Raw genomic sequence first — 27,077 nt, forward strand, 5'->3', positions numbered from 1 at the left:
TACTTTAACCAACAACATTGTTGAAGTGTACTTTCTTGATATCTCTTCTACAAATCGCATAAAATGTTCACCATTCCAATAACGCATACACATTTATATATTTATATAAAAAAAACTCTTTATAGCTTAAACATGGCGGCTATGTAATTCACCCTAAGATATATGTAGAATATAAAATGTGTGTTTTGCATTTGACCGAACCCGCTTATTTAAAGGGATCTTTTCACGGTTTGGTAAATTGAAAAAATTGAAAAAAGTTGTTTCAGATTCGCACATTTTCGGTTAAGTTATGATATTTGTGAGGAAACAGTATTACTGAACATTTGCCATGGTCTAATATAGCCATTATATGCATCTTTTGACGATTAAAAAACCTAAAAATTATAAAGCGTTGCAACGCGTCACGATTGAATAATTTAGAGAGTTCTGTTGTTGTCGTTTAAATTTGTGAAACTACGAAGATTGCTTATATAAGGTATAAATACGCCTGATACGTATACGGTAGCTCAGTTGGCTTATGCGTTTTTACTTCAGGATTCCGGGGGTCACTGGTTCGAGCCTTGCTGAGGGCTACTTTTTTCCTTTTTTAAATTTTATTTTTGATTGTTTACTGTAGCATTTAAAATTTAATGTTAACATTTATCAATATAAAGCATTTAATGACAAACTTCAAAACATGCCAAAATCTGTGAAAAGGCCCCTTTAAGGTTTCTCCAAATATATTGCATCTGGTATGCGGAACTGGTAATAATTATAACTATGGATAAATCAAGTCGTGAGTCACTGGGTGCTAATTAAGCACGATCTGATCTTGTGTATGACGTACATTTACATTGGCGTGTGGACATTCCAAAACGATACCCGATACTTAAGTACACATCAATAATATTGCTCAGTTCCTGTTGGTTGTCATTTAGTAATCGATAATCAATAACTGTTTCCCCAAAATGACTGAATGTGGGGATGGTTTTGCCTGATGCAGACATTGCTATATGAACCAGGTTTACTGCATCCTTAGATTGGATTTTCGTTTTGAAGTGACTTCCTTCAAACGAAATTTCTTATTAGCGGCTGTGTCGCCCTTGATAAGCACAGGCTAATCTGGGAATATACTCACGCAGATGCATTAAGTTCTGTTTTCCAAGAGACTTGCTCGTATGTATGTAAGCATTTGAATGCTCTTGATTAACATATTGTTAATAAGCATGACCTTCCTGAATCAGGCACATTGGAGCAAGGGCCACAGGAGCACTTAAGGCAGCATAAAAACATATCGGAAAGCATCGTAACTTTACCGTGCGATTTATCCCCGACCGTAAGGCATACGCACAACAGCCTAAGTGATGCATCGGTTTTACGTTAAACACTTGTCGGATGGAAACCTAGGTCCGAAGCACGTTGTTTTAAATTTGATTTTTTCGGCCGAGAGTGTCGTGGAAGACAACATACGAAGCCATTTCGAACATGGTGTTGCATACTTGCGTTGATTGCATGTTGTTCGTGCGTATGAAATAAACACCTAACGACCACCACAAGTGAATTGCCATAGACGCGCGTCAATCACAATATCTGTTTTAATATAGTCGCCGCCGGCGTGAAACAAAAATTGTTATACTGCGCCAGAGAGGCCACAGATGGATCAATTAGATACCTTGTTGATGGAGATGGTACAAAAGTCACACGAATGATTACTAATTTATCTTTACACGAGTCGTCGGACTGTTTTCCCCCTCGACTTACCCCCCGTTCACACATAGCTGCGACTTTACGACGATTATCCCGATCAAGCCACGATCTGAAAAAGAGGATCGAGGCCGATCGGAGTCTAAATCGAACAATTTGGCAAATTATGGTCTTCATTTCGACCGTTCTACGATGCCACTACGTCTAACGCTTACTGCGTTTACTGCCTCCAAATTCAAGATCATACTACGACGCTACGCAGAGCTTTTACTGCGCTTTTACTACGATCATGAAGATCTCTCTACGATGCTTCCGCGCTGCCTGTATGATTACGGCGCGTCTACTACGCTCTTTTTACGACTTTACAACGATTCTTGTTGGCCACGATCCCGCTACGCTTGTTTTGAGCATGTTCAAAATAAGCGTGGCGAGAGCGTAGAGCTCTCCGATCATGAAGACTCTACCGCGATCATATTGCGCTTATGAAGACTCCACTAAGTTTCTCCTGCGATTTGTCACGATCGGCCACGTTTTCGGCCACACTTTGATCGTAGAAGAAGCGGCGTCTATGTGTGAACGGGGGGTTATCGGCGGAGTGATTTCTTTTGGATAAATGTTCTTGAGGGATAAACTTACAGACAGGACTGATTGACCACATGCGCCTGTTTTTTATTATTATTATACACGATTTCACGCTTGAACATGAAAACGTTCGCAAACTCACTTTTAAAAACCATCCGTGAATAATTAATGCTTAAAGGTAATGGAGAGTTGAGACGGACATGTGACAATCGTGCGCCAGACGTGCGACAATAGTTCTCATTTACGTTTAGATGGCTTAAAACAAATGAACGAACCAACATGATAGTCGGACAAAGTATCCTTCTGGATTCGAGTAGCTTTTGCTGAATAAATAACAACATGTTATTTTCAGACGCTATTATTTCATAAGAAATTATTTAAACACAAAACAGTCTTACTGAAATGAAAGTATAAAAAAACTGGGTAATGATTCATGTACTATAGCTGATGATCATTCAAGCGTCATTCTGCCTGATAAGTCATCTACATATGAGCCTCTGTATGGGAAAACTGGGCTTAATACAGTCCGCGCAGGCTATTTATACAGTCCGCGCAGGCTATTAAAACAGTCCGCGCAGGCCATTAATACAGTCCGCACAGGCTATTAATACAGTCCGCGCAGGCTATTAATACAGTCCGCGCAGGCTATTAATACAGTCCGCGCAGGCCATTAATGCAGTCCGCGCAGGCTTTTCTTAATACAGTCCGCGCATGCTATTAATACAGTCCGCGCAGGCTATTAATACAGTCCGCGCAGGCTATTCTTAATACAGTTCGCGCATGCTATTAATACAGTCCGCGCAGGCTATTCTTAATACAGTCCGCGCAGGCTATTCTTAATACAGTCTACGCATGCTATTCTTAATACAGTCCGCGCAGGCTATTCTTAATACAGTCCGCGCAGGCTATTAATACAGTCCGCGCAGGCTATTCTTAATACAGTCCGCGCATGCTATTAATACAGTCCGCGCAGGCTACTCTTAATACAGTCCGCGCATGCTATTAATACAGTCCGCGCAGGCTATTCTTAATACAGTCCGCGCAGGTTATTAATACAGTCCGCGCAGGCTATTCTTAATACAGTCCGCGCAGGCTATTAATACAGTCCGCGCAGGCTATTCTTAATACAGTCCGCGCAGGCCATTTATACAGTCCGCGCAGGCTATTCTTAATACAGTCCGCGCAGGCTATTCTTAATACAGTCCGCGCAGGCTATTCTTAATACAGTCCGCGCAGGCTATTCTTTATACAGTCCGCGCAGGCTATTCTTAATACAGTCCGCGCAGGCTATTCTTAATACAGTCCGCGCAGGCTATTCTTAATACAGTCCGCGCAGGCTATTCAGTTAATACAGTCCGCGCAGGCTATTCAGTTAATACAGTCCGCGCAGGCGATTCAGTTAATACAGTCCGCGCAGGCTATTAATACAGTCCGCGCAGGCCATTAATACAGTCCGCGCAGGCTATTCTTAATACAGTCCGCGCATGCTATTAATATAGTCCGCGCAGGCTATTTTTAATACAGTCCGCGCATTCTATTAATACAGTCTGCGCAGGCTATTCTTAATACAGTCCGCGCAGGCTATTAATACAGTCCGCGCAGGCTATTCTTAATACAGTCCGCGCAGGCTATTAATACAGTCCGCGCAGGTTATTCTTAATACAGTCCGCGCAGGCTATTAATACAGTCCGCGCAGGCTATTCTTAATACAGTCCGCGCAGGCTATTCTTAATACAGTCCGCGCAGGCTATTCTTAATACAGTACGCGCAGGCTATTCTTAATACAGTCCGCGCAGGCTATTCAGTTAATACAGTCCGCGCAGGCGATTCAGTTAATACAGTCCGCGCAGGCTATTAATACAGTCCGCACAGGCTATTAATACAGTCCGCGCAGGCTATTAATACAGTCCGCGCAGGCCTTAATACAGTCCGCGCAGGCTATTCAGTTAATACAGTCCGCGCAGGCGATTCAGTTAATACAGTCCGCGCAGGCTATTCAGTTAATACAGTCCGCGCAGGCTATTCAGCGACGACACTCCGGATAGACTGGATTTTCGCTAAGAGGAAACTTCGTTTAAATAAAAACTTCCATACAAGCGGACGGTGTCGTTTCTGATTAGCCTTTTCGGACAACGCTCATGCATTAAGCACCGTGCTGCCAAAACGCGGCTCAACAAGATGCTTCTCGTCCTCGGTTGAAAGGTCTCCATACCCTGGTTTAAGTGACTTTCTGCACAAGATGATCTCGGAGGTTTGATCTTGGGAGTAAATTCTCACGAGAGCCTGCTGCCACATTGAATGTTTTTTTTTACAGCCGCGAACGGCGCTACCAGATCCTCCGTATTTCCTTGAAATTGTGTTGTAATGTTCAAAATGATCGTTGCCATGATCTGTAAACGTATACATAACTTATTTTTTTTAGCAATCGCTCGAAAAGTACTGTTAATATTTATGCACGTTCCGGTATATTTGCGGGACAAGTATTATTATCATTATGTACACATACACTGAGCAGCTTAAAGTGGTAATTATCAATTTAATTACAGTATTTCATCGAAAGAAAGACAACTTTCATGTCTGTTATAAAGATTTTTATACGAGTTATATTTCCTGAATAAAATTTATCTGACATAAACCCTTTTAAGCGACTGCTTTCAAATAATGCTACAAAAAATAAATCTACAAAATAACTTGAAATAAATTAAATCTATTGCAACGCCTGTTTGCTCAGTTTTAAGCACGTAGACGCAACGCATTAATTTCGGAAAACTTGTAATATAACAACGTTTAATTCCGAAAACTTGGTCTGCATATAAAATGATATTTCAAGTTTTTGATTAATACAATGGGGAGGCATCCCATTTATAGACTACACAGATCAAGAGTAGACAACATGACATTTCGGCTGTCCAATCGAGATACAAAGTTTATACAAACGTTCATTTTGATTGAGCGGATCAACGGCAATGGCAGATAGAGATACTGCATCTGTAATCTGGAGGATTTTATAGTAATACTTATTCTGAAGTTCTTATTTCTCGTTTTTATTCATCAACCTCTTACGACTTTTTTTTAGGATCGTATATAAACGCTTTCACACCTAAGAAAATGTTCGATACATTGACTGACGTCACCAACGTCATTTTGCTTTGTTCAACGTCTGCGAGACCTGGTGATAACGTTGTCAAGCAGTCTGCAGGGGAAGACGTGTTGTAGGTTGCAGCATATATAAGTTCCCATTTCGAGGAGAGAGCAGCCACACAAATCAGCGGAAGGCCAGAGTTGCCAGCTCTACCGCTTCTACGTCGCAGGACTTTGCTTTTGGTAACTAAACATATCAATACCAGTAATAATGCGCAGACCGCTCTGATGTTACAAGTAATGTTTAAATGATAAAATTCAGAATTTGCGTAACTTTATTCACGAATGAATGTTTTGACAGACACAGTGCAACGCTTTTATTCAAATATAAAGGATATTTATGAAAAAAATATACATTATGTATAATAATATGTGCTTCCACTCGTATTTCTAAGACAATTACGTTCAATCATTTTGTTTAGTTATACGTTTGAAGGAGATACTAAAAAGGAAAAATAATAATATATATACAAATGTACTTACAGCAAGCATGCCTCAAAAACCTAGGAGCCGGTGTAAGAGCAGACAACTCAGCCCTTCCCAAACACGAAGTGGGCGGAAATACACGAGCACCACATCCGAGTCAACAGATGCCTCCAGACAATGTTTTCTTGGCGACAAGAAAAACGGGTCGAAAGAAAAGAATGGTAGCCGCCCGAGTACCAGGTGTAAACACAGCGCGAGAAAAGATGTTGCGAAAAGTTTCCATGAAAATGATTCGAATGCGTCAACTGCAGGAAAATCTACGAACAGGAGCGACGATAAAATAAAGAACGGTCGGAAAACAAGTATTCGAGGCCTTAGAACTTTTAGTGGACAAGGACATGCTAATAGAACCCTACATACCCCAACAATCGTCACTCATAGAACACGGAGTTCAAGGACAGTCTCGTCTGCTGGTGAGAATGCTAAGGCACCAGGAGGTTCACGGAAGCGTGTGAGAAGGAAACAACGCAGGCGAGAAGTCGAACAGGTATATCAGAATGTCGAACAGGTATATCAGAATTTTATTTTGAATGGGAATGTATGCATTAATATGTAGATGAACGGGGGCATGTTCATTTAGGTTTGATAGTAATAAATGCAGTAGGTTTAAACATATCATCCCATGAACAGCGAACATAATTCTGAGGCGTAAGCATACACCCCGAGAGATTTTGCATGCAGGTTGGCTGGTTATACTCCACTGCGACACGTGATTATTCATGGTCGATGAAGACGCTTACTGGAAAATTGTCATCGTTTCGTTTCCAGTTAAAACTTTTATTTTAACAAGATAAAAGTTTTAACTGGAATAACTACTTCGTATTGCAATGCTCCGTCTAAATTACTACGCGGTAACAGATCAAAGCTATATAAAACAAACAATGGACATGTTCCGAGCGAATGCATCTGAATCGCTGTCTGTTATTTTACTTCGCCGCTGAACATTGCTGCATTTACTAGAAGCCTGTCTGTTCTAAGAAATTGTACAATGACTCGAAAGAATATATTCAACACATATTGCATCGTTTCCTGAAAGAAACACTTAATAATAGTAAATTTGAACATACCTTTTTAATTTGTTTTATTAAAATCGTTGTTAATTATATTGTATATACACTCTGGACAGATCTTCGTTGGCCCCGGGCTGTCGTACACGCGCTCTGGGCAATGTTATGCGGACATGGCCACCGACTCAGGGGAAATGCTTTCATGTCACAGGGGTGTACCGAAACAAACAAGGATACAGCAGCATATTCGGGTAATGAACCCGTCTTTAATCTTATACAACACAACTAAACATGCAATTGCAACTACAACTAATTTTAATTTTTTCGCCACACCGTCCTCATAACAAGGAAAACGTGAATATATATATATGCAAACTATGCTCTTAAATATATCTACAAAATAAGCATGTTCGTTAAAATTTAAACTATATTCATTTAATCATTATCTATATGTTATACGGGCATGATGTGTTTAATATTATTTTTTGCACGCAATATGAACCTTACGTCATTTGTACACGTATTATTCCGAACATTTGGTGTTATTTTATATTTAAATGCAGGAACTCAAGAACAGGATACATTCACTTCCGTTTCCGTCGCGCCCTCTACCGCCTGATGACGACTTCCGATCACTTGTGACAGAGCTAAAGATGCGCCTGGCGGCCACAAGCCCTCTTTTGTCAGAGTCAGGAAGTCGTGGCGGTCTCATCAAGGTCAGCGCGAGAACTTCCGGTCAGCGGCTGGTTCCCATCTGGACAGTAGACAGGGCACAAGAACATGTACTTGTTGGTCATGTCAAAGTGAAAGTTGATTCTTCAGGGAGGGGGTTTTGATCTGATCCCATCAAATAACATCAATGTTGATCTTTAATGATTGTGTAATAAAGTTGTTTGAGGTAAATTCTGTTTTCTTCACTTCAGCAAATTTGATGAACACGTTTATTAGAACGGCAGTCTAGTTTAACTGCACTAACTGTAAGCAATGCTTTTAGCGAACGAAGGTATTAGAGATGACGGTATAAGTATTTATAACTCATTTCCTATAAACAAAAACTGCGAAACATGCGTTAAACATTCTATAGTGTCAACTTTGTGCTGTCAAAACAGTTATATTTATTCGAGTGCGTCCTTGCGGAAATAAAGAACCATATAATGTATAAAAGACTCAATTGGCATATTTCTCATGCGTCGTTTAAAATGACATTAAATCGATTTATTAAAGGTCGTTTGTTTGTAATAAAGGAACTTGTTTACAGTTTGTCAAATTGAGAATTTTCAACTTTAAACAATTTTAGGGATATTTTTCAAACTACATATATTTCTAACATATCGTTTCAATTACGCTGTAAAGTTTAGAAGCCTGTCCGAGTGGTCCAGATGTAGGGAGTTTGGTTTTGCTTTCGAAGATCCATGGATTGAATAATGGCAAGGGCAGATATTTTATCAAACTGTTATTTGCATTTATAATTATTTTTAACTACTCCACATGTCGCTGACAAAGTTTAATGTCTTTTTTAAGAACGAAAATCTGTGACTACGTCCCTTCAATTGTTTCAAGGTTTAAATATTTCGCCATGCAATCTGATACCAGGGCAAATCAAGCGTCTCTCCAAACAAGGATTGATATTACTGTTTTAAATTTGACAACAAAAGCTTAATTCCCCACACAATAACTCGATTTAGTTCAAGTGATTTACCGTAAAATGGCAGACACTTCAATCCGTTTCCGTTCACCTCAAGTTGTTTGATGTAAGTAGATTTTATTGTTGTTTCTAGTTAATTACAGTACGAGCATATTCCATACAATTTATTGTATTTCACCGAATGGTTTTACAATTATTGATATTACACAAATAGATTCAAATAGATACTCATATCTTCTAGTACACTTAACCATACTCAAGCTATAGAATGAAGTCATTTAAACATGTAGTAGTCAGATAAATAATTAGAAAGACTTTACCTATTTTTATTCTATCTTTGCCATTTATGTTGAGTTATGGAGACATGTATATTTCGATGTGCTTACTAATCGACTATATACTCTTAATTGACGCTTAATTTTGTAGAAATATTAAGAATTCCTAAACACAGTCTGATACCGCAAAAGTAAACTCTGAGTATAAAAATGCCCTTATTACTCAAATTAATTTTTAATCAAATATCCAAACTATGACTATGAACACGTTTTCTGAAGAAAAAAATCAGCAGGAAACGTTATGCAACGGAAATATTTTATCGAATTTATTGTTATGAATTACCATAATAAAATGATCATTCATTCTTTTCAGAAACAAACACCGGTCGAAACGTTACCCATCGGAACTCATGTATTCGGTAATACCCCGACCTCAGGTCATCGACCACCGTCAAGAAGACGGGGAACCAAAGCCTGAGATTCTCGACCACAGATCTGGAAGACCAACCGTCTCACGCTGGAAGGACAGGCGCCGCGCGGAACAACTTCCGTACGATCTCCTTAGGCAGCACCGGGACGCGTTGCTTAACGCAGAAATCAAGTACAAGCATCACATAAAGGAGTTGGAGAAACAATGCGAAGATATAACGCAGGATTATGACCAGACTTATAAGGAAAATAAGCAGCTCCGGAGTATACTTGAGCACGGTCCGGATGCTGCAAAGATGAAACAGTTGAAATTAGACAAGAAAGAGCAGAAAACTATTATCGACCAACAACAAGAGGAGATGAAACTTCTGAATGACAAAATAAAGGAGTTAGAAAAAGCTGCAGGAGGACCTAGGGATTATTTGGTTGAAAAAAATTGGCAAAACGCTCTTGATCGGGTACGTCGTAAGCGAGAGGAAGAAGACGCGATACCGACACAAGGTCCTTTTGTAGGCACAAAACTGTTCAAGAAACGGCGCATTGCTATTGACGATGTCAGAATCGCGGATCAAGATACGTATGATCTCTCGTTAGATAGCCTTGAAAAGGAAACACAGGTTCTTCTAAATAAGATAAGACAGTTAAAACGAGAAAAAGAGCAGATTGATTACGCAACCATGATGGGAAAAGGAGCGGTATCAAGGAACACAGTAATCGCTAATGCTATAAATGAGAAATTGAACAGAGACCTAAACAAATTTGCGATTCGCCTTGAAAAACTGAAATTAAAACACAAAGCTGCTAAGGATTACACAAGAACAATTACTGGAAATGTGAAAGAGCCATTAGACTCAGAAATGATGGATCCCTCTCCCGAAATAGATATTGCAGATACTGATGGATCTGCAAAAACTTTGCGATCGTACAAATCCAGACCTGCTTCGAAATTTATGCCAGACGATTCAAAGCCAGAAAAGCCTCCTAGCGAAACAAGTAATAAACAAAGTGATCGAGCAAAAAGCACGCAGTCAAAAATAACTACCAATACGACAAACACTGAACCATATTCATTTGGTAACAAATCCAATCATTCGAAGCTAAGCAAGAAGCCAAAGTCCTTGAAGCGATCGTCAAGCGCGGAGGATGTCCGCCTAACAAAACCTGTACATGAACCCGTGTACGAGAAAGCAGACACAGACAGGGAGGTCAGGGTAGAAAACGCTGCAGAGGTTAAACACACACTTTCTAAACCGAAACCAGATCGTTCGGCCGAAACATCCGTCATACAAAAGGAACGATTTGCAAAGAATGGAACAACAGACGTTTCGTTGACTAATGGTCGCTATGCGCACGGTCCAGAGCCTATAAAATTTAGAAATAGGTCTTTTAAATATGAAGAAATGCCAGTGCGTAATAATTATTCCGCAAACCAAATACCAGTAAATCCAGTAAATGCCAAGATTGCATTTCCTTTTTCTAAGAGCAACAAGCATCGTATTCAAAGCAAGAGCGAAAATCACGCCAATGAGGCTTCCTATGACGCCGTTTTAGACTACCTTAATCAACAGACTGGTAACGTCCACCGGCGCGTGCGCTATCGGGAGGCCCCCACGACTTACGACGATATTGAGAGAACAATATCACCCATTCCTATAGGCTTTAAAACCGACGTGAAAGTTATTGACCGACGGGAACTGCGAAACATCTACGCGAACCACACCAGTGTCCGGCGTCCTGAGTATTTTCAAGCCGAGCAAATGTAGATGCTTATAACACTTTCCGTTGTCCACGTATATATATTCTTAAATGTCACAGGGGTTTGTTATGAATAAAAGGTGTTAAATACCGGACTTAATGTGCTTTGATCTGTTACGTAGACAATTCAGATCCCTAGATTACTTATTCCTGGATATAATTCGCTACATTGTTATTTACACGGCTTCTTACCGACCCCGAACGGTGTGATAAGGGCCCGTTTATTCATATTAGGTGAGAGAATAGCTCGTACCAAGTTCCATTATTTCCAAGGTATACATGTAATAACTTGATGACTTTTAATAAGTTGTTCTGTATTTAAAAAAGTCAAATTGTTCATTTCGCCGACGTAATTTAATGGTTATCTATAACGAATGATTTTAATAATTTGACATGAAATAATTGGACATGAAACACTGCTGACCTTATATGAAAACAAACACTGTTGCCACGCGACCATACATGTGACCCTTGAAATAATAATATTATTTATACGAGTAAAGATAAACACATTTTTATAGCCGTGTATACACCAGTAGATCATATAACGCGATAGTGGTTATTATAACGCAAAAAACAACACAGAAGCACGAACAGAGTTGTACTCAATTTTTTTTATTATTTAACCAACGACACAAACTTTAATGGTCCAATTTGCTATATGTTTTTTTTTTTGCGATTTCTGAATAAATGTATCGCCACTATGTAATTTGGCATAAAGGGTCAACTATAAAAGAACGCAAACTGACTACAACAGAGATACTTAAATCAATGAACTTGAATATATTGATCATTAATAACGATCTAACGTCCTTATAACTGATAATAATATAGTAAAAAAATATACGCATGTATATACAAATGGCTGACATTGCTATGTTCGTACGTTTCGTAAACATTCTATGTGAAGCCAGTGTTTGTTTTAATTCTCTACTCAAAAAGTTTACATTTGAAAGTGAAAGTTGTAATAAATCCCCTGAGTATGAGTTCAGCTTACGAATTTTTTTTTTTACTTTGCTGGTCAATACCGTATTGTAAGTCTGTTTGAATGCAATTATAATAGGCGATAAATTACGGCACTCGAAAAATAATCACAATAGGCAAAGCCACAAGTGAAACACGAAACAAGATAACTAGTCAATACATGTAATTAAAATTACAATTAGTTGTATTTTAAGTTGTATTCAGTTCTTGAAAGAGCAAACAATGTCGACGACTGAATATTGAAAGAAAATGTTATTTTCACTATCGATTTCGCTTCCGTGATTGAATTGATGTTCATGTCATTGATAAACCAATCCTCGTGCCTATGTTTCATTCGGACTTAATGTTCAAACCATATATGTGTCGAGACGCCGGTTTATCTGCTACGGGAAGCGGACTGATAAATACTCTGTGGGTTAACAAAACAACGAGTAACTTATTATTATATTATTACAATTTATTATAAGTACATTACGTTCTAGGTTTCAGAAGAGATTTTTCAGACGTTTGATAATACTACCATAGTTTTAATTGGAAATATAAGTGATATTGATTGATTTGATAATCATTACTGTAGATAGTAATGTAAACTTAAACGTTGGATTGAGAGCATACACAAACGCGACAATAAATGGATAGAATCAACACATCTTCCTTAGAGGAATTAAATAACGAAGCAGCTCGTATCGGTCTTTCTTCAGGGAACAATGGGGATGTTGAACACGTCAACAATAATGACCATGCTGATGATATTGTCGTTGTTGAGGCATACGCAATGAACGAGAAGGAGACCGAGGCCAAGTTTATACAATGGTATGAAGATGTGAGCGAAGAGAGGACTAGAATTCTTGCCGAACTTGAGGAGAGGAAAATGGAATTAGAAAAGTACAAAACAGCAGAAGAAGCGTACACAAAACGAATTGATGAGCTTGAAAGGACATCATCTGAACTTCTGAGCGCTTTTGAAGGAGTTCAGAAGGAGCTCAAGTTTCTGCGAGAAAAGTATGAGCCTCCGCTAGAAAACGATACATACTTCGAACGTTATGATACGGTTTTAAAAGATCGAGATCGGTTGCAAAAGACTGTGAGGGAAAATAAAGATTACATTAACCTGCTTGAGGAGCAAGTTGAAAAGTTTCGCCAGAATATTGATGATAGGGACAAAATTAATGAAAACAAAACTAAAATTTCTCAAAGCAAATTAAGAGATCACAATATGTTAGTGAGATCCACGACAAATGATGGAAATGACGAACTGGGTAAAGTCAACAAAGAAATTAAATCCGAGAGTGTGCATATAGAAGCTGGACATGATAGATCTAGCATACATGCTAATATTTCCGACACAAAACTTGATGACAATTTCAAACATTACAATAAAATAAGGCTTAATCAGAAATCTTACAAAAAAGATCGCAAAATTTGTGATTTACCGTCTATCACTACTCATGCTAAAAGATATTCGTCTATGAATCGTGTTTTTAAAGCAGAGGCAAGTCCGATACTTTGCGGGCAAAGACATTCCTACCCAGGTCTTAACTGGGGGCTAGGGTACAAAGAAATACACGGAAACCGAGGTGTTCGTGACTCATTTATGCCAAGGGAGTACGCAAAACCCTTCAGTTTCAAGGCTATAAATAAGTACATTATTTGAAAAAGAAACTATGGCAAGTTTATGTGCAAGTTTGCTGAAAGGCTAACTGTCCAACTGCATTGCTATTGTTTGAGCAATGTTTCCTGTACATGTTCATGGAGAGAAAAAACATGGTTTACATCATACACACTGTTCTTAATATTACAACCATTGCAGTCATATTTGTATTTATTGTGAAATTTTTAGTTCACTGATTTCCATTAAAAAAAGACAATTGTCAGATTGGCAACGGATGCTTAAACTGAACTTTATATTATGTCCGATTAAGAAAAAAAATAGGACACAAGAAAAGACAGTTTATTAAGGTTTGTTCCAAGTAAAAAAATCTAAAAACATTATAATATAATATGCATTTTGTCACGTTATATCATTTTAAACTTAAATTACACGAATACAATATTTGTAAAACAAGAAAATAAAGACACATAAAATACAAAAAAAGTTTTACGAAAAACAGTAAAACAGCGATTATGATATTTAATAAAATCAACATCGAAGCATAAACTTTCTAACTAATTTATTTTTACTACAAAGAAGGGAAACTCTGTGTATATTACACCGTAGTGTTTATGAAAATTGTTCTTATCTTTAACGCTTCTTTGATATATACTTTGCTGTTATTAGAGGCTCATTTTTATTATCTTTTTGAGGGTGGGGGATTTGTCATTTGTAGTAAAAAAAGATATTACAAAAACAATGCAACTCTTACAAAAAATAAACGTGTGCGAGCATATTTTATATAATTCTAAATCTATGTCACATTCATATAACTTAAACCCGATTGCACTTCTATAGATAGTATCAACATATTTCCCCACATCAACATGTGTCACATACATATTTTTATTAACACATGTTTGAATTAAATACATATTTATATATCACATCAACAGTGGCCCGCCCTTACAATAAACTAATTAAATCGTCCGAATTAATTTTAAATTAATTACAGAATGTGCCTATGCTTATATTAAAAACTGTATGAAAAGCTGATATACGCTGATAAAATGTGTATTAACCCTATAATTATTAACGGCAGAAGCACTTCCTTTTTATAAAAAATAAATAAAAAATCCGCTTTTCACTTTTCCGGAAAAAAACATGAGCTTCTAATTTAATAATTTAATAAGTCACACCTATACGCAGAGATAATATATTAACATTCTATTAAATATTCATTTAAAAAGCTCCCATAAGTCTTACCGCGTTCACTGATTTAATAGCTTTAATAATCTCGGGCACAGCTAACTGCGCATCAAGTTCTTGAAAACTCTTGTTGGCAACGTAATCTCAGATTTCGTGCTCAAAACACATCCGAAAATTTCGCGTGTTGATTAAAATAATAAATGCATTCATGATTAAGCATTGCTATCGCTTAAATCAAACACGCTTTATATTATATTTTTGGTACTCAAAATATCGCACAAATATTCATACCATATGCGCCCTCTACTACTTGTACTGCTGCTGCTGCTAAAATATTGTGCTGTGCTTTTACTGCTGCTTGTAATTATCATTATTAAACGATAAAACATAATCTCGTTCGTACTTTTGTGTGTAAAACAAATACAATAGCGACCCTAGATATGGGTGTGTTGTGAATACTCGCTTTTAATAGACAATTTTCTAAGGTTTGCTACTAACTAAAATTTAAATTGAACGACTACTATATGAAGCTGAAATTAAAATCATAATATCAAAAGGTGTATTGTTCATAAAGTGTGTTTACATATTGACATTGATTCGCTAACGGACATTATCTCTTAAATAGAATGAATGAACTCAATCGTTGCTTTATTCGGCTTGGGTAACCGTATCCGATTGAATGACATTGTCACAAAAGGAAAAATACACTGAAACAAAGGGCTTCGCAACTTTCATAGTTGTTCAAGTCACGGTAGTTTGAGGGCTTTAAATGACTTCTGTGGACATTGGAACATTATTTCCGTTCGACCGTAAGTGTATTTATATATAGTCTAATAACTGAAATTCGCTGATGGTGAATCGGTTTTTAATTTTTTGACATCGATGGTTATTTTTTATTTACAAGTATAAACGAATTCAACATATAAATGTGTATCTTTTTTATAATGTACAATTTAGGTTCGTGATTGTGCAATATCGTCTGATGCACAACTCTCATCGTGTCCAATGCTGATTTTTTTTCTATATATAATTTAATCATAGTTAGCAGTTAACGTCAATGATTGTTTTATTGCATTATAATTTCATTTTTCTGTCTGAATTCTCAAGTCAGTCCGAACTGTGTGCGTTCACATTTAAGGGATGCTAAAAACTTATACAATTCAAATATAGAACTTTGTGCTTGCATTTATAATAACAATTTTACTTTCTTCCATACACGATAGTTTTGTGACTTAATACATTTAATAGCGTCCAAAAGCACGAATATCTTTCAATACGTCCTTTAAAATGCAAATTAATGGATCTAAATATTTAATTCAGTTTTAGAATGCAACTTTTAACTTTACACAAATGAATTTGTGTGATGTGTGGTTTATATTGCATCATTGTATTTGTATATTTTAGCGATGATCAATTAAATATTAATTATGAAACATCCACGGGTAATACATATATTGTTACAAATTGTAAATAATACATAATTATATACTAAAAATATTTTCCTTAGAGTAATAGTGAATTTTTATTATCAAACACATTTAAGGTGAAGACAACGAAAAAGAATGAGTTACGAAAAGACTAAAGTAAAGGACGTTTATAAAGGCAGCACCTTTGACAAGGCTGCATACACTGCATATGAAGCAGTGAAGGCTGAACGAGATGCCCTGAAGGAGTCAGAAGCTGTTTATAAAAGAAAGGTTCTTGCTCTAGAAGAAGACGCTGAGAACCTTCTTAAATCCTATCAGGGGATATATGCTGAAAATAAAGTCCTCAGAAGCAAGGTAGAACATGGACCCGATGCAGCAAGAATCAAAACATTTAGAAGTGAAATTCGACGATTGGAGGAAAAGGTTACAGCACAGAGAAACGATAATAACATGCTTAAGGATGAAATCGAGCGACTACAAAAACAACTGAATTCCACGTCTGAAGATAAAAAGCGAATAGATGAAGCTTTTAAAATTGAAAGAGGTTTACACGTGGACAAAACTGGGTCGCTTGAAAGAGAAAAAAATGAACTTGAAGAGAAAATTGTAAAGCTCGAAAGGCAAATACAAGAATATGAACACAGAATCAATAACTACGAAAATGAATCCGATGGGTTGTTAAATAGATACAAGGATCTCAAACGGGACAATCTGAAAATGGAAACAAAGTTCAAAAAACAGAAAGATTTGATTGACGAGGAATTACGAGACACGAAAGATACTTCAAAGGAAATGGCAAAGGAAATCATTCAGTTAAAGACCAAACTTGCAAAGGTTCAGTCTGGATATACCTCTGTAAAACTTGATTACGAAGCCGCAAACAAACAAATCGAATATCAAAACAAAGAACTTGACGTTTTTAAAACTCAGTCGTCGGTTTTAAAAAGAAACGCCAGTCTGACAACACGGGAGTATAATACTATGAAAGAAGAACTACGTACCGTTGAAGAAATATTGGACGACACTCGAAAGCTTGGGTTTGAAACTGTTTTTGATGAAAGAAAAGATCTCCGTCGTAAGGAGCGAAAACTTATTCAGCGAATCGATGACTTAGAGTTGCAACGAGAGGAGCTGCTGAAAGAAAATCAAGGACTGGAAGAAGAAGTGAACGAATGTCGACGGCGTATGGAAACGGCCATCACTGAACATCAGAATCTTCATTTTGCCAATAACACGCTGAAGCGAAGAGTGGAAATATTGGAGAACGCAAACTTAGAATTAGACAGAAAAAGCAGGTTTATGTTTGACACAGGCAAAAAAGGCGTGGTTGTTACTATGGGTGATGAAAATGCCAAAATCGCCGAAAAGGAAAAGCATTCACTGTTTGCAAAAGTCCGATACCTCGAACAACAGAACCGTCGGCTTGTGAGAAAAATACACGAGCTCGAAAACAATGATGACTTCGAAGAAAATATAACGGTGTATTCTTTTAGAGCAAGCCGCAGCAAGAAAGATAACATTATCCACGCTGATATGCCAGCACTAAGTGGGGCCGGCGTAAGAACTTCCTACCGAAAGAAAATGAAGACTGCAAAGTCGTTCCCGTCTTCACATTAAACTTTTTATTCTCCTTGTCCTGCAGACATTGTTATTGTTCTTTATTTTTGTATACTTTAACTTTCGTAAAGTTTGTGACGAATTGTTTTTTTATGCGTGACATGAATTTTTAATTGTTTCTAAGGTCAATATATCCACGCACTTTGTTTTGTATATGGATTTTGTGCCGTTATAAAAACTGATACATGTACTGCACAAATATGTTATGAGGTTAAATTTGCTGATATGTTTGGATTATGCTTGTTTGATTCCGTTAAGTTTGAATAAGCTATTAACAGCATCTCTACACCAAACTGTGCTGAGATTTGATAATTTACAATATCATCGCACTATAGCAAAATATCTCAGTTGAAAATGTAAAACCTTTAAAACAATTAATAAAATTGTAGATACATTTTTCAACGACTCTTGATACGATACAGTGCAGATTAAACCACTGAACTAAACGTGTTTGATTTATTTGTTATCGTATACCAATTTCAATGCGTTTCTATTCTGATGCTATTAAGACAGTTACGAGTTATCAAGGTGTTTTAAAGGGACCTTTTCACAGGCGTGTATTGAAGTTTGTCATTAAATGATTTTTATTGATCAATGTAAACATTGGATCTAAAAAGCTCCAGTATAAAAAAGAATAAAATTAAAGAAATAAAAAAGAAACCCTAAACTGGCTCAAAACACTGACCCCTGGAGTAAAATTCAACGCATAGACCACTCGGCCATCCGTGCTCATACAATGAGTGATTTATTTTAAACTTTAAATAAGCAATCCTCGTAGTGTCACAAAATATAACGACAACAGAACTCTCCAAATTATTTAATCGTTTCGCGTTGCAACGCTTTATAATATTAAGGTTTTTTAAATCGTCAAAAGATGCCTATAATGTATATTTGAGAGCATGGTAAATGTTCAGTATTCTGTTATATCATATAATAATATAATATCATAACTGCAACGAACATGTGCGAATCTGAAACAATGTCTTTTTTTATTTTGTCAATTCAACAAAACGTGAAAAAAGCCCTTTAAGAATTAAATAATATTTAAAACCGCATTAATACGCAAATGCATGAAAGACTATAACACTACAACACATATAAACTTACGGGTTTTATACGTTAAAGGTTTTTGTGACGTGAACTTCGAGAGGAACACATCTTTATCAAGCTTTGACGGAGTGTCAAATAACTTGACAGAGTAAAAGGGACATGCCGGTAGAGTCGTTATGTCGCGCGCAAGTTACCATTCTAACGTACACGGTCGCGGTCATAATTTAAGATCAAGTGTTAAATGATTCTACAACCCCTTACACTTTGTCCGGAGCATAACTTTTGCAATTATATATTCGATCAAAAAGCATTATCATGCGACACAGTGTCGAGTGCAAGACCCTGGTTTATAGATCCAACGTTAGAGTTATAAATATAGATCAACCGTCACACTGTATTAAGTACGGAATCCGGATAGTGCCATCTATAATATCGCCCTTCTTTCATCAAGGGCGACACACGACACACGAAGCGATACACGATATTTTGCGCGACACACGATATTTTGCGCGATAGACGAAGCGAAGCGCGAGAATGTACCACGAAATATCACCCTTGTGTACGTAGCCCAAAAGGCGCTATATCGTTGTAAATATCGCGTGTCGCTTCGTGTATCGCGCAAAATATCGTGTGTCGCTTTGAGTATCGCGCAAAATATCGTGTCTCGCGTTCAAAGGGCGACACACGAAACACGAAGTGACACACGATATTTTGCGCGACACACGATATTTTGCGCGACACACGAAGCGATACACGATTTTTTATTATTCAAATATCGCCCATATTATCCGAATCTCGTGTATCGCGGTCTAATTTCAGACCGCGACACACGACACACGAAGCGATACTCGATATTTTTCGCGATACACGAAGCGACACGCGATATGTGTACTGTTCAAAAATCGCTGTAATAAAATCGCCTGTCGTTTTTAAACGGTGTAACAGAAATTTTTAACCATTTATTATCAATATACTTGATGAACATGCTTGATGACGTAAAAATATCCCTCTTTTGTCACCCCTGATTTTTGAAAACGCGAGAGTCGACAGGCGATATTATTACATATATTTGAATAATAATTTATCGTGTATCGCTTCGTGTGTCGCGCAAAATATCGTGTGTCGCTTCGTGTTCCGTATGTCGCCATTTGAACGCGAGACGCGATATTTTGCGCGATACTCAAAGCGACACTCGATATTTTGCGTGATACACGAAGCGACAAGCGATATTTACCACGATATATCGCTACCTACACAAGGACGATATTTCTTGGTACATTGTCGCGCGTCGCTTCGTGTATCGCGCAAAATATCGTGTGTCGCTTCGTGTGTCGCGCAAAATATTGTGTATCGCTTCGTGTGTCGTGTGTCGCCCTTGATGAAAGAAGGGCGAGATTATAGATGGCACTATCCGGATTTCGTAGTCAAGAGCATAACTGTCCGAGCATTAATGGATTTTCAAAGAACTAGGTGCGAGTAACATTCATAGTGAAACGGAGAGTAAGGAACCATGTCCCTAGATAGGTCAAGGTCGCGCTGCATGATCAAGTGTCAGAACATAATCTGGAGCGTAATTTTGTTAAGCATGAACGGGTATGATTTTTATACCGACGTTGCTAGCATAGTTGGACGGAGTGTCTCCTACATGAACCGGGTCTCTAGATAGTAGTTGAATGTCACAATTCAAGTTCAAACGTGCAATAGCATTAATACATCGACGGGTGTATCTGTGTCACAACTGCACGCTTGTTGCTGTTGAAGATATTCACGTCCGTAGTTTTTCAAAAGTTGTTAGTACACCATTATACTTTATGCAATTTCACGATCGGATCTGAATTTAATTTTGTAGGAGAAATTACAGTTTCATATTCGTATATTGTGTGATGCAACAAATACCAATAGATACCAATGTAAAATGCGAAGACTTGACATAACATAGATCATCCACTAGTTTGATAGGGCTGAAACTAGCATTTGAATATAAAGTATAATAGTAGTAAATACTCAATCACGTTGGATCAATAACTGTAAATTCTACTTTGAAATTGGTAAGGCTTTCTGATATGGGATGCAACACAAAGCAGAAATAGTTAAAATTAATTTATTACGTAGATCGCCTTTTCACATTACGAATAAAGTATGCCTTCGTTCTTTTATTAATGTAACTATAATAATAACGCTTACAATTGATACGTTTATCCGGACAACATTCACATATCGGTTATATCAAATACACAAAAAGAATTCTTTTTCCAGCATTGTTTGCGGTCAGGAAAGTATACATTACTAATTAATTTGCATATTAAGATAAATGATCCGTAGTTAGATGGACACATTTGAAATATCAATAGCATAAATCACTTTCGATTTAGCAATACAACTGTAAGCAGTAATAAATGCGACCAATATATGATACAATATTTTTGAAAAACACATGCATATACACAAAATTGAAATAATGCTTTATAATATTCATATATCCGGATGGTATAAGTATATACAGCATTCAAAAGTCTTGAAGGTCAGAATCAGGTAATAAGTATTCATAATCAAAGTGTGTTTCTCGCCCCGGATAGAAAGTGCCAAACTGAGCGGTAGCATACGGCGATACAGTCCTTTTCTGTCTGTTTCTTTATCTCAATACGTTTTCTGAACGGGGGCGGTTTTCCTCTTGCTGGTGGATATTTTTCTTCTTTATTTTTCTCCGTGTGTTCAGTCTTCGGTGAAGCATTTGACTTAATCGCCGTGTGATTTGGATGTTGTTCCTGTTTAGTTTCACTGTGTGGTCTGTCTTCGGTAAAGCATTTGACATCATCGCCGTATTGTTCTTTTGTACGTTATTGTTAACATGATTCTGAACTTCCGTAACCTTTAATATGCCAGTTTTACCTTCTCTCTGCTTTTTGGTTGGTTTCATTATTTGGTCAGTGTGTGAGCTTGAGCTTGATAGCGGTTTGTGTTGTTCTGCTGTACTTTTTCACTTGTGCACTAAGTTTCTGATTGTCATTTCTTAATTTCTGAATCTGTGTATTCAAATGATAAATAATTGATTCCTTCCCGGGTGTTTCCGCTTTCCCAGATTGTTTCGCCCTTATAGCTTTCAGTTCATTGGTAAGTTTCTCCACTTCCTTTCTAGCTTCTTTGTGTTCTTGTTCCAGTCTATTGATTCTTTTCTTGTATCCCAACTCTGATTCTCGTAAAATCTTTCGATCCTCAAAAACACGCCCATAAGGTTCTGCAATAGGTTCATTACCCGTATCGAGTTTCTTTCGTAGCATAGCATTTTCTTCATAAAGAGCGTCAAATTCACCTAGCAGTTTCGATTGTTGTTTCTCTAGTTCTGAAATTTTCCCGCCGTCATTGAAACACCTTTCTCTAAGAGTTTCTATTTCTTTGGTCATTGCCTGATATTCAGGAATAGAAAGTATTTTAATTTGATTTGGATCTGAGGCTAGAGGCTTTGGCATCCATCTAAAATCAGGTTTCATATTTTTAGAAGGTTTAGCTTCATTCGAAAGTTTGCTAGAATTTTTCTCCATCCATGATTTTCCATTTGCATTCACTTTAGGAGTAGTGTTTTTGCCATTCGCTCCATGTTGTTTCGTTTTATGTACAAGTTTAGGGTTTATTTCTTCTTTATTCACATCAGTCGGATTGTTTTGTGCAGCCTTACCATTTTGAAGGTTCTTGACATCTTCTTTAGATTTTGATTTGTTATTATGATACAAATTTGGCTTGCCTGGAATAGTAGATGCCGCGTTACTCATTGTCATTTTATTTCAAACGAGCACATATTTCATAAAATACAATAATCCTTAACACGGCGGTTACGTCACAATATTTCATCAACTATATAAACGTCTTATTTAATCATGTATTGCACTTTATTAAAGGAATGTCCAATAACTAAAATCCATCAAACTACGTTTTAAAATTATTTTTGTTAACACTTTATTTAAATAAAGTCACTGTATATAATAGCATTTGCTCGAGCCAAGTTATAAAATCAATATCTGATTTTTTTAAACTATCTCTCAAGGTTCTTTGTATTAAGAACAAAAGAACAATCTGTGCGTGAAAGTATTCAAACCAAATATTAATGTTACTCATTAGTATTCGGCAAACCAATTCATATGATAGGTGCCTTTGAGGAATTTAAACCATGGCGATAGCGCATGGGACTTAAATTTGCAACAGGTAAGTTTTGTTTTACATCAGACTGTTATATATTCTTCCGAAACGTCAATTTTAAATTGCGTTTTTTCAAAATAAAAGCATAAGGTTCATAAAATCAAATAGGTTCAATGTCATCAATTGAACCAGCATTATATAAACATTCACGTTAAGCATGAAACGTAGTTTATGTTTAAAGCAGGTAAAATGCACCTACTGAAAAAGCAGAAGTATCAGTATCAATAGAAGTAATAATTGTTTTCAATATCGTTGTAGTCAATATAATAAGTAGAACGTTGTGCTTAAGTTTTAAAAGGCGGAGCAGTGTAATGTGTACAACTATATAAAAAAAGACGCAGTGGGAGAAGATGCAGTGCTAGTATCAGCATCGGTCGCAGTTATAGTAGTAACTGTTGATTAAATTGTTATAAATGTTGTGATAATGTTTTATTGATTGTCCAATAACATTGCTACTACTACTACTAGTTGAAATAGTAGATGTGTTGTTATTATTATTATTATAAGTAGTAGTAGTAACAGTAGTAATAGTAGTAGTAGTAGTAGTAGTAGTAGTAGTAGTAGTAGTAGTAGTAGTAGTAGTAGTAGTAGTAGTAGTAGTAGTAGTAGTTGTTGTAGTAGTAGTAGAAGTAGTAGTAGTAGTAGTAGTAGTAGTAGTAGTAGTAGTAGTAGTAGTAGTAGTAGTAGTAGTAGTAGTAAGTAGTAGTAGTAGTAGTAAGTAGTAGTAGTAGTAGTAGTAGTTAGTAGAAGTAGAAGTAGTAGTAGTAGTAGTAGTAGTAGTAGTAGTAGTAGTAGTAGTAGTAGTAGTAGTAGTAGTAGTAGTAGTAGTAGTAGTAGTAGTAGTAGTAATAGTAAAAGTAGTAGAAGAAGTAGAAGAAGTAGTAGTTATAGTAATAGTAGTAGTAGCAGCAGTAGTAGTAGAAGTGGTAGTAGTAGTAGGAGTAGTAGTAGTAGTAGTAGTAGTAGTAGTAGTAGTAGTAGTAGTAGTAGTAGTAGTAGTAGTAGTAGTAGTAGTAGTAGTAGTAGTAGTAGTAGTAGTAGTAGTAGTAGAAGTAATAGTAGTTGAAGAAGTAGAAGTAGTAGTAGTAGTAGTAGTAGTAGTAGTAGTAGTAGTAGTAGTAGTAGTAGTAGTAGTAGTAGTAGTAGTAGTAGTAGAAGAAGAAGAAGAATTATTAACAGAAGCAGCACACGAATACAATGAAGAAGAAGCAGTGCTAGCTGTAGTAGAAGTTGTTGTTCATGTGTTTGTTCTTGTTGTTGTTATTGCTTTCCTAGTCGAAGTAGTAGTCGTAGAAGTAGTTGTAGTAGTATTATTCGCATTTGTCGTAGTAGAAGTGGTTGTCGTTGTGGTATAAGTAGCAGTAGTCGTAGTAATTATAGTAGTAATCGTAGAAATAGTCATAGTAAAAGGAGCGTAATAGTAGTTATAAATAATTCTTATCTGAAGTCGTAGTATTTTTCTTAGTATTTTTGTAATAGTTTTTATAAAGGGAGGGAATGAGGAGGAGTCGCAGAAGGAGGAGTGGAAGTAGTAGTAGCAGTAGATGGTGGTGTCGATGTACTGGTGTAGTGTGTCCGCTCTTGTTTTTTAATGCAAAATTAATATATAATGCAACGTAATAAATTACATTTAGAAACACAAGTACAATTTAAAGCTGCTATTGTCATTGTAGTTTTTACAGCAGAACCCGAAATATATGTTTCCCCAACTCTTAGGTTCGGTAAAAAAAATCATGAATTCCTATGATAAAAACATGCTAACATAACCGTCACTGATGTTGCTCTAAATGTTTTATAATAGTTTTATTAAGTATTGTGATAACTATTATATTATTATTGTTTTTGTTGTTGAAATTACAGACAAACAAGTAACACGATAAAGCATGGTCGCTGAAATCTTTCAAAATGAGTTTCTTCAAGTCAAGTAAGAAATTAAAACAAAAGGAAGAAATCGATGCACTGATACTGGAAAAAGATGACTTGAGAAAGAGCGAAGAGAAGTCAAAGCAACTGGCGAAAGAAGCAGAGGGTAAAGCCGTGACATTAGAGCAGACTATAAAGGAACTTAAAGCTGAAAATGAAAATTTGAAAAGCAAACTTCACACAGAAGAACCTTACGAAAAAATATTTAACGAGCGACAGGCCTTGAAAGACGAAAATAATGATAAGTCGCTCAAAATAGAGGAACTAGAAAAGGATCACCAGAAATTTGACCAAGAAATAACAACATACAGAAAAGAAATGGCTGAATTACAAAAAGAGCTTGAGCGAAAGAAACAGGAACATGATAGTTTAATGACAGAGATTGAAACAGAGAAAACGAAAATTAAAGAACTAGCAGAAGAAAAAGAGGAGCTTATTAATCGAATAGAGGAGCTCGAAAAACGAAACATTGGATTTGAAGACGAATTCTCCGTTTTAAAAGATGAATTTAAAACCTTGAAAGCCGAGAGGGATGAAATTTCACAACAAATTACTGACGCCAAACAGAAAGAAAGCAAACAAAATATGATGTATATTGAAGAACTGAGAAAAGAGCTGGCCGAGAATAAAACACGCATTGAAACACTTTTATTGGAAAGTGAAGCTCTTAAATCGGAAAATGAATCGTTATTTCGGGCTAATGATTCCAAAAAGGAGGAAATGATGGAGATTCAAAAAGAAGTTGGCGGAATCAAAACTGAATTGCAATTAGAAAAGCTCAGATATCAAAAACTTAAAAAAGAGTGGGATGAAGAAAAAAAGAAAACCGAATTCGTGCTTGTTAGCAAACGTAAGAGTAAACACAAAAACGCAATGGAATCGTTCAAAGAAGAAAATGACTCAGAAGAGGAGCACGTTTTGAATGTGGTTGAAGCTGCGAAAATTGAGCGAGAAACATTGAAAACCAGAGAACTGGAATTAAAGCGAAGAGTAAGTCAATTAGAGACTGACAAACAAGAATTGTTTCGCTCCGGTACGAATTTGTTTGCTGAAAATAAAACACTGAAAGCAAAATATGACACCGTTGTTGGGGAAAGAACAACATTGCTTCAAGTTGAGGCAGCACTAAAGCGAAGGGTGCGTTCTCAAGAAGAAGAAATAAAAGATCTAAAGAAAACTGTTGATGACTTGTATTATCAAAATATGTCAATAAGAACGAATGACGAAACAGAACATAAACAAAAAGCCTATGTTGTCGTCATGGGGAATGAAATGATAAAACAACTTGAGCGAGAGAAGAGTGCTTTGCACAGGCGTGTAAAATACCTAGAAAGAGAGAACAACGAAATAGAATCAAGAGTAATTGAACTTGAACGCAGATCAAAAGAACTAAATGATTATACTTCGATGCATGATGTGAAAAAATCATCATATACAGCTCCACTCACTAGGCGCGATAGTTTCAGACATGGAGACAGAGATCAAGGAAATGTTTCTTACAGAGACAGGGAAACACAATCGGGAAGAAATAGGGAACTGCAAACGAATCGCGAGGATCGTCATTCTGGCAGGGATCAAGAACGACTAACAGATCGAGAACTGGATCGTCGTATCAAAAGGTTGATTGATGACAGACCGCCTTCTGGTAAAGTTTATCATGAATACAGGGAAAGAAGCAGACCCACAACTCTATTACCGAGCAAAAGTCCAGATTACTACAAAAGCAACGTGCCGCCGTTTAACTACGCAAGTTCAAGACAGCCTAGCATGGGAATTGGAAGTGTCAGGTCACAACACAGTCATGGTTCCCATGTATCTCTGCCTCACATTGGAAGTGGAAGCAAGCTCCCGTCTCCAAGAACGCCAAGAGGCAATGACTCACGCGCTGACTCGCCGCCTCTAGTAAAAAAATAGATATTGTATGAATAAGGTCTGTAAAACCTTAAAATGCTTTGTTATTTGTGCAGATATTAAAAGTATTTATTATTCATTTTTAATTGTTCCAGTGACTATGTTTAACCGCATACAGTTTGTTCAGCTTTTGTCACACAGTGTTTCGTTGCACTTATATTTCATAAATGT

The 27,077-nt window shown here is 36.8% G+C and overlaps 4 protein-coding genes across 6 annotated transcripts; all 4 read left to right on the forward strand.

Moving 5' to 3' along the window:
• Window positions 1-5,418: 5,418 nt before the first annotated feature.
• On the forward strand, window positions 5,419-7,802 carry LOC127868657 (uncharacterized). Of its 3 annotated transcripts, none has more exons than XM_052410592.1 (4): window positions 5,421-5,589; window positions 5,892-6,400; window positions 7,019-7,150; window positions 7,463-7,802. In XM_052410592.1, exons 2-4 carry the CDS (start codon window positions 5,897-5,899, stop codon window positions 7,733-7,735), a joined length of 909 nt encoding a protein of 302 aa, XP_052266552.1. In that variant the 5' UTR covers window positions 5,421-5,589; window positions 5,892-5,896; the 3' UTR covers window positions 7,736-7,802. The 3 variants fall into 3 exon arrangements, with proteins under 3 accessions (XP_052266554.1, XP_052266552.1, XP_052266553.1); XM_052410593.1 differs by having other exon boundaries at window positions 5,422-5,589; window positions 5,892-6,379; XM_052410594.1 differs by lacking the exon at window positions 7,019-7,150 and having other exon boundaries at window positions 5,419-5,589; window positions 5,892-6,379.
• A 484-nt stretch (window positions 7,803-8,286) lies between these two features.
• LOC127868645 (uncharacterized) lies at window positions 8,287-11,082 on the forward strand. Its single transcript, XM_052410576.1, has 2 exons — window positions 8,287-8,650; window positions 9,193-11,082. The coding sequence occupies exon 2, from the start codon at window positions 9,230-9,232 to the stop codon at window positions 11,009-11,011; it is 1,782 nt and encodes a 593-aa protein (XP_052266536.1). The 5' UTR covers window positions 8,287-8,650; window positions 9,193-9,229; the 3' UTR covers window positions 11,012-11,082.
• A 5,267-nt stretch (window positions 11,083-16,349) lies between these two features.
• Window positions 16,350-18,078, forward strand: LOC127870012 (uncharacterized). The gene has a single exon (XM_052412675.1). It carries the CDS (start codon window positions 16,350-16,352, stop codon window positions 17,829-17,831), a length of 1,482 nt encoding a protein of 493 aa, XP_052268635.1. The 3' UTR covers window positions 17,832-18,078.
• Window positions 18,079-24,977: 6,899 nt separating this feature from the next.
• LOC127870014 (trichohyalin-like) lies at window positions 24,978-27,043 on the forward strand. The gene has a single exon (XM_052412676.1). The coding sequence runs from the start codon at window positions 24,978-24,980 to the stop codon at window positions 26,907-26,909; it is 1,932 nt and encodes a 643-aa protein (XP_052268636.1). The 3' UTR covers window positions 26,910-27,043.
• Window positions 27,044-27,077: the final 34 nt, after the last annotated feature.

The sequence above is a fragment of the Dreissena polymorpha genome, chromosome 2, assembly GCF_020536995.1.
Source record: "Dreissena polymorpha isolate Duluth1 chromosome 2, UMN_Dpol_1.0, whole genome shotgun sequence".
In the NCBI taxonomy this organism is placed as follows: Eukaryota; Metazoa; Mollusca; class Bivalvia; order Myida; family Dreissenidae; genus Dreissena; species Dreissena polymorpha.

Excerpts from the sequence above, each read along its gene's own strand:
- LOC127868657 (XM_052410592.1), top strand. The coding sequence starts at position 5,897 with ATGCCTCAAAAACCTAGGAGCCGGTGTAAGAGCAGACAACTCAGCCCT. Across the intron at positions 6,401-7,018 it reads TATATCAGAATGTCGAACAG|ATCTTCGTTGGCCCCGGGCT; the intron begins GTATATCAGAAT and ends CACTCTGGACAG. Across the intron at positions 7,151-7,462 it reads GGATACAGCAGCATATTCGG|GAACTCAAGAACAGGATACA; the intron begins GTAATGAACCCG and ends ATTTAAATGCAG.
- LOC127868645 (XM_052410576.1), top strand. The coding sequence starts at position 9,230 with ATGTATTCGGTAATACCCCGACCTCAGGTCATCGACCACCGTCAAGAA.
- LOC127870012 (XM_052412675.1), top strand. The coding sequence starts at position 16,350 with ATGAGTTACGAAAAGACTAAAGTAAAGGACGTTTATAAAGGCAGCACC.
- LOC127870014 (XM_052412676.1), top strand. The coding sequence starts at position 24,978 with ATGAGTTTCTTCAAGTCAAGTAAGAAATTAAAACAAAAGGAAGAAATC.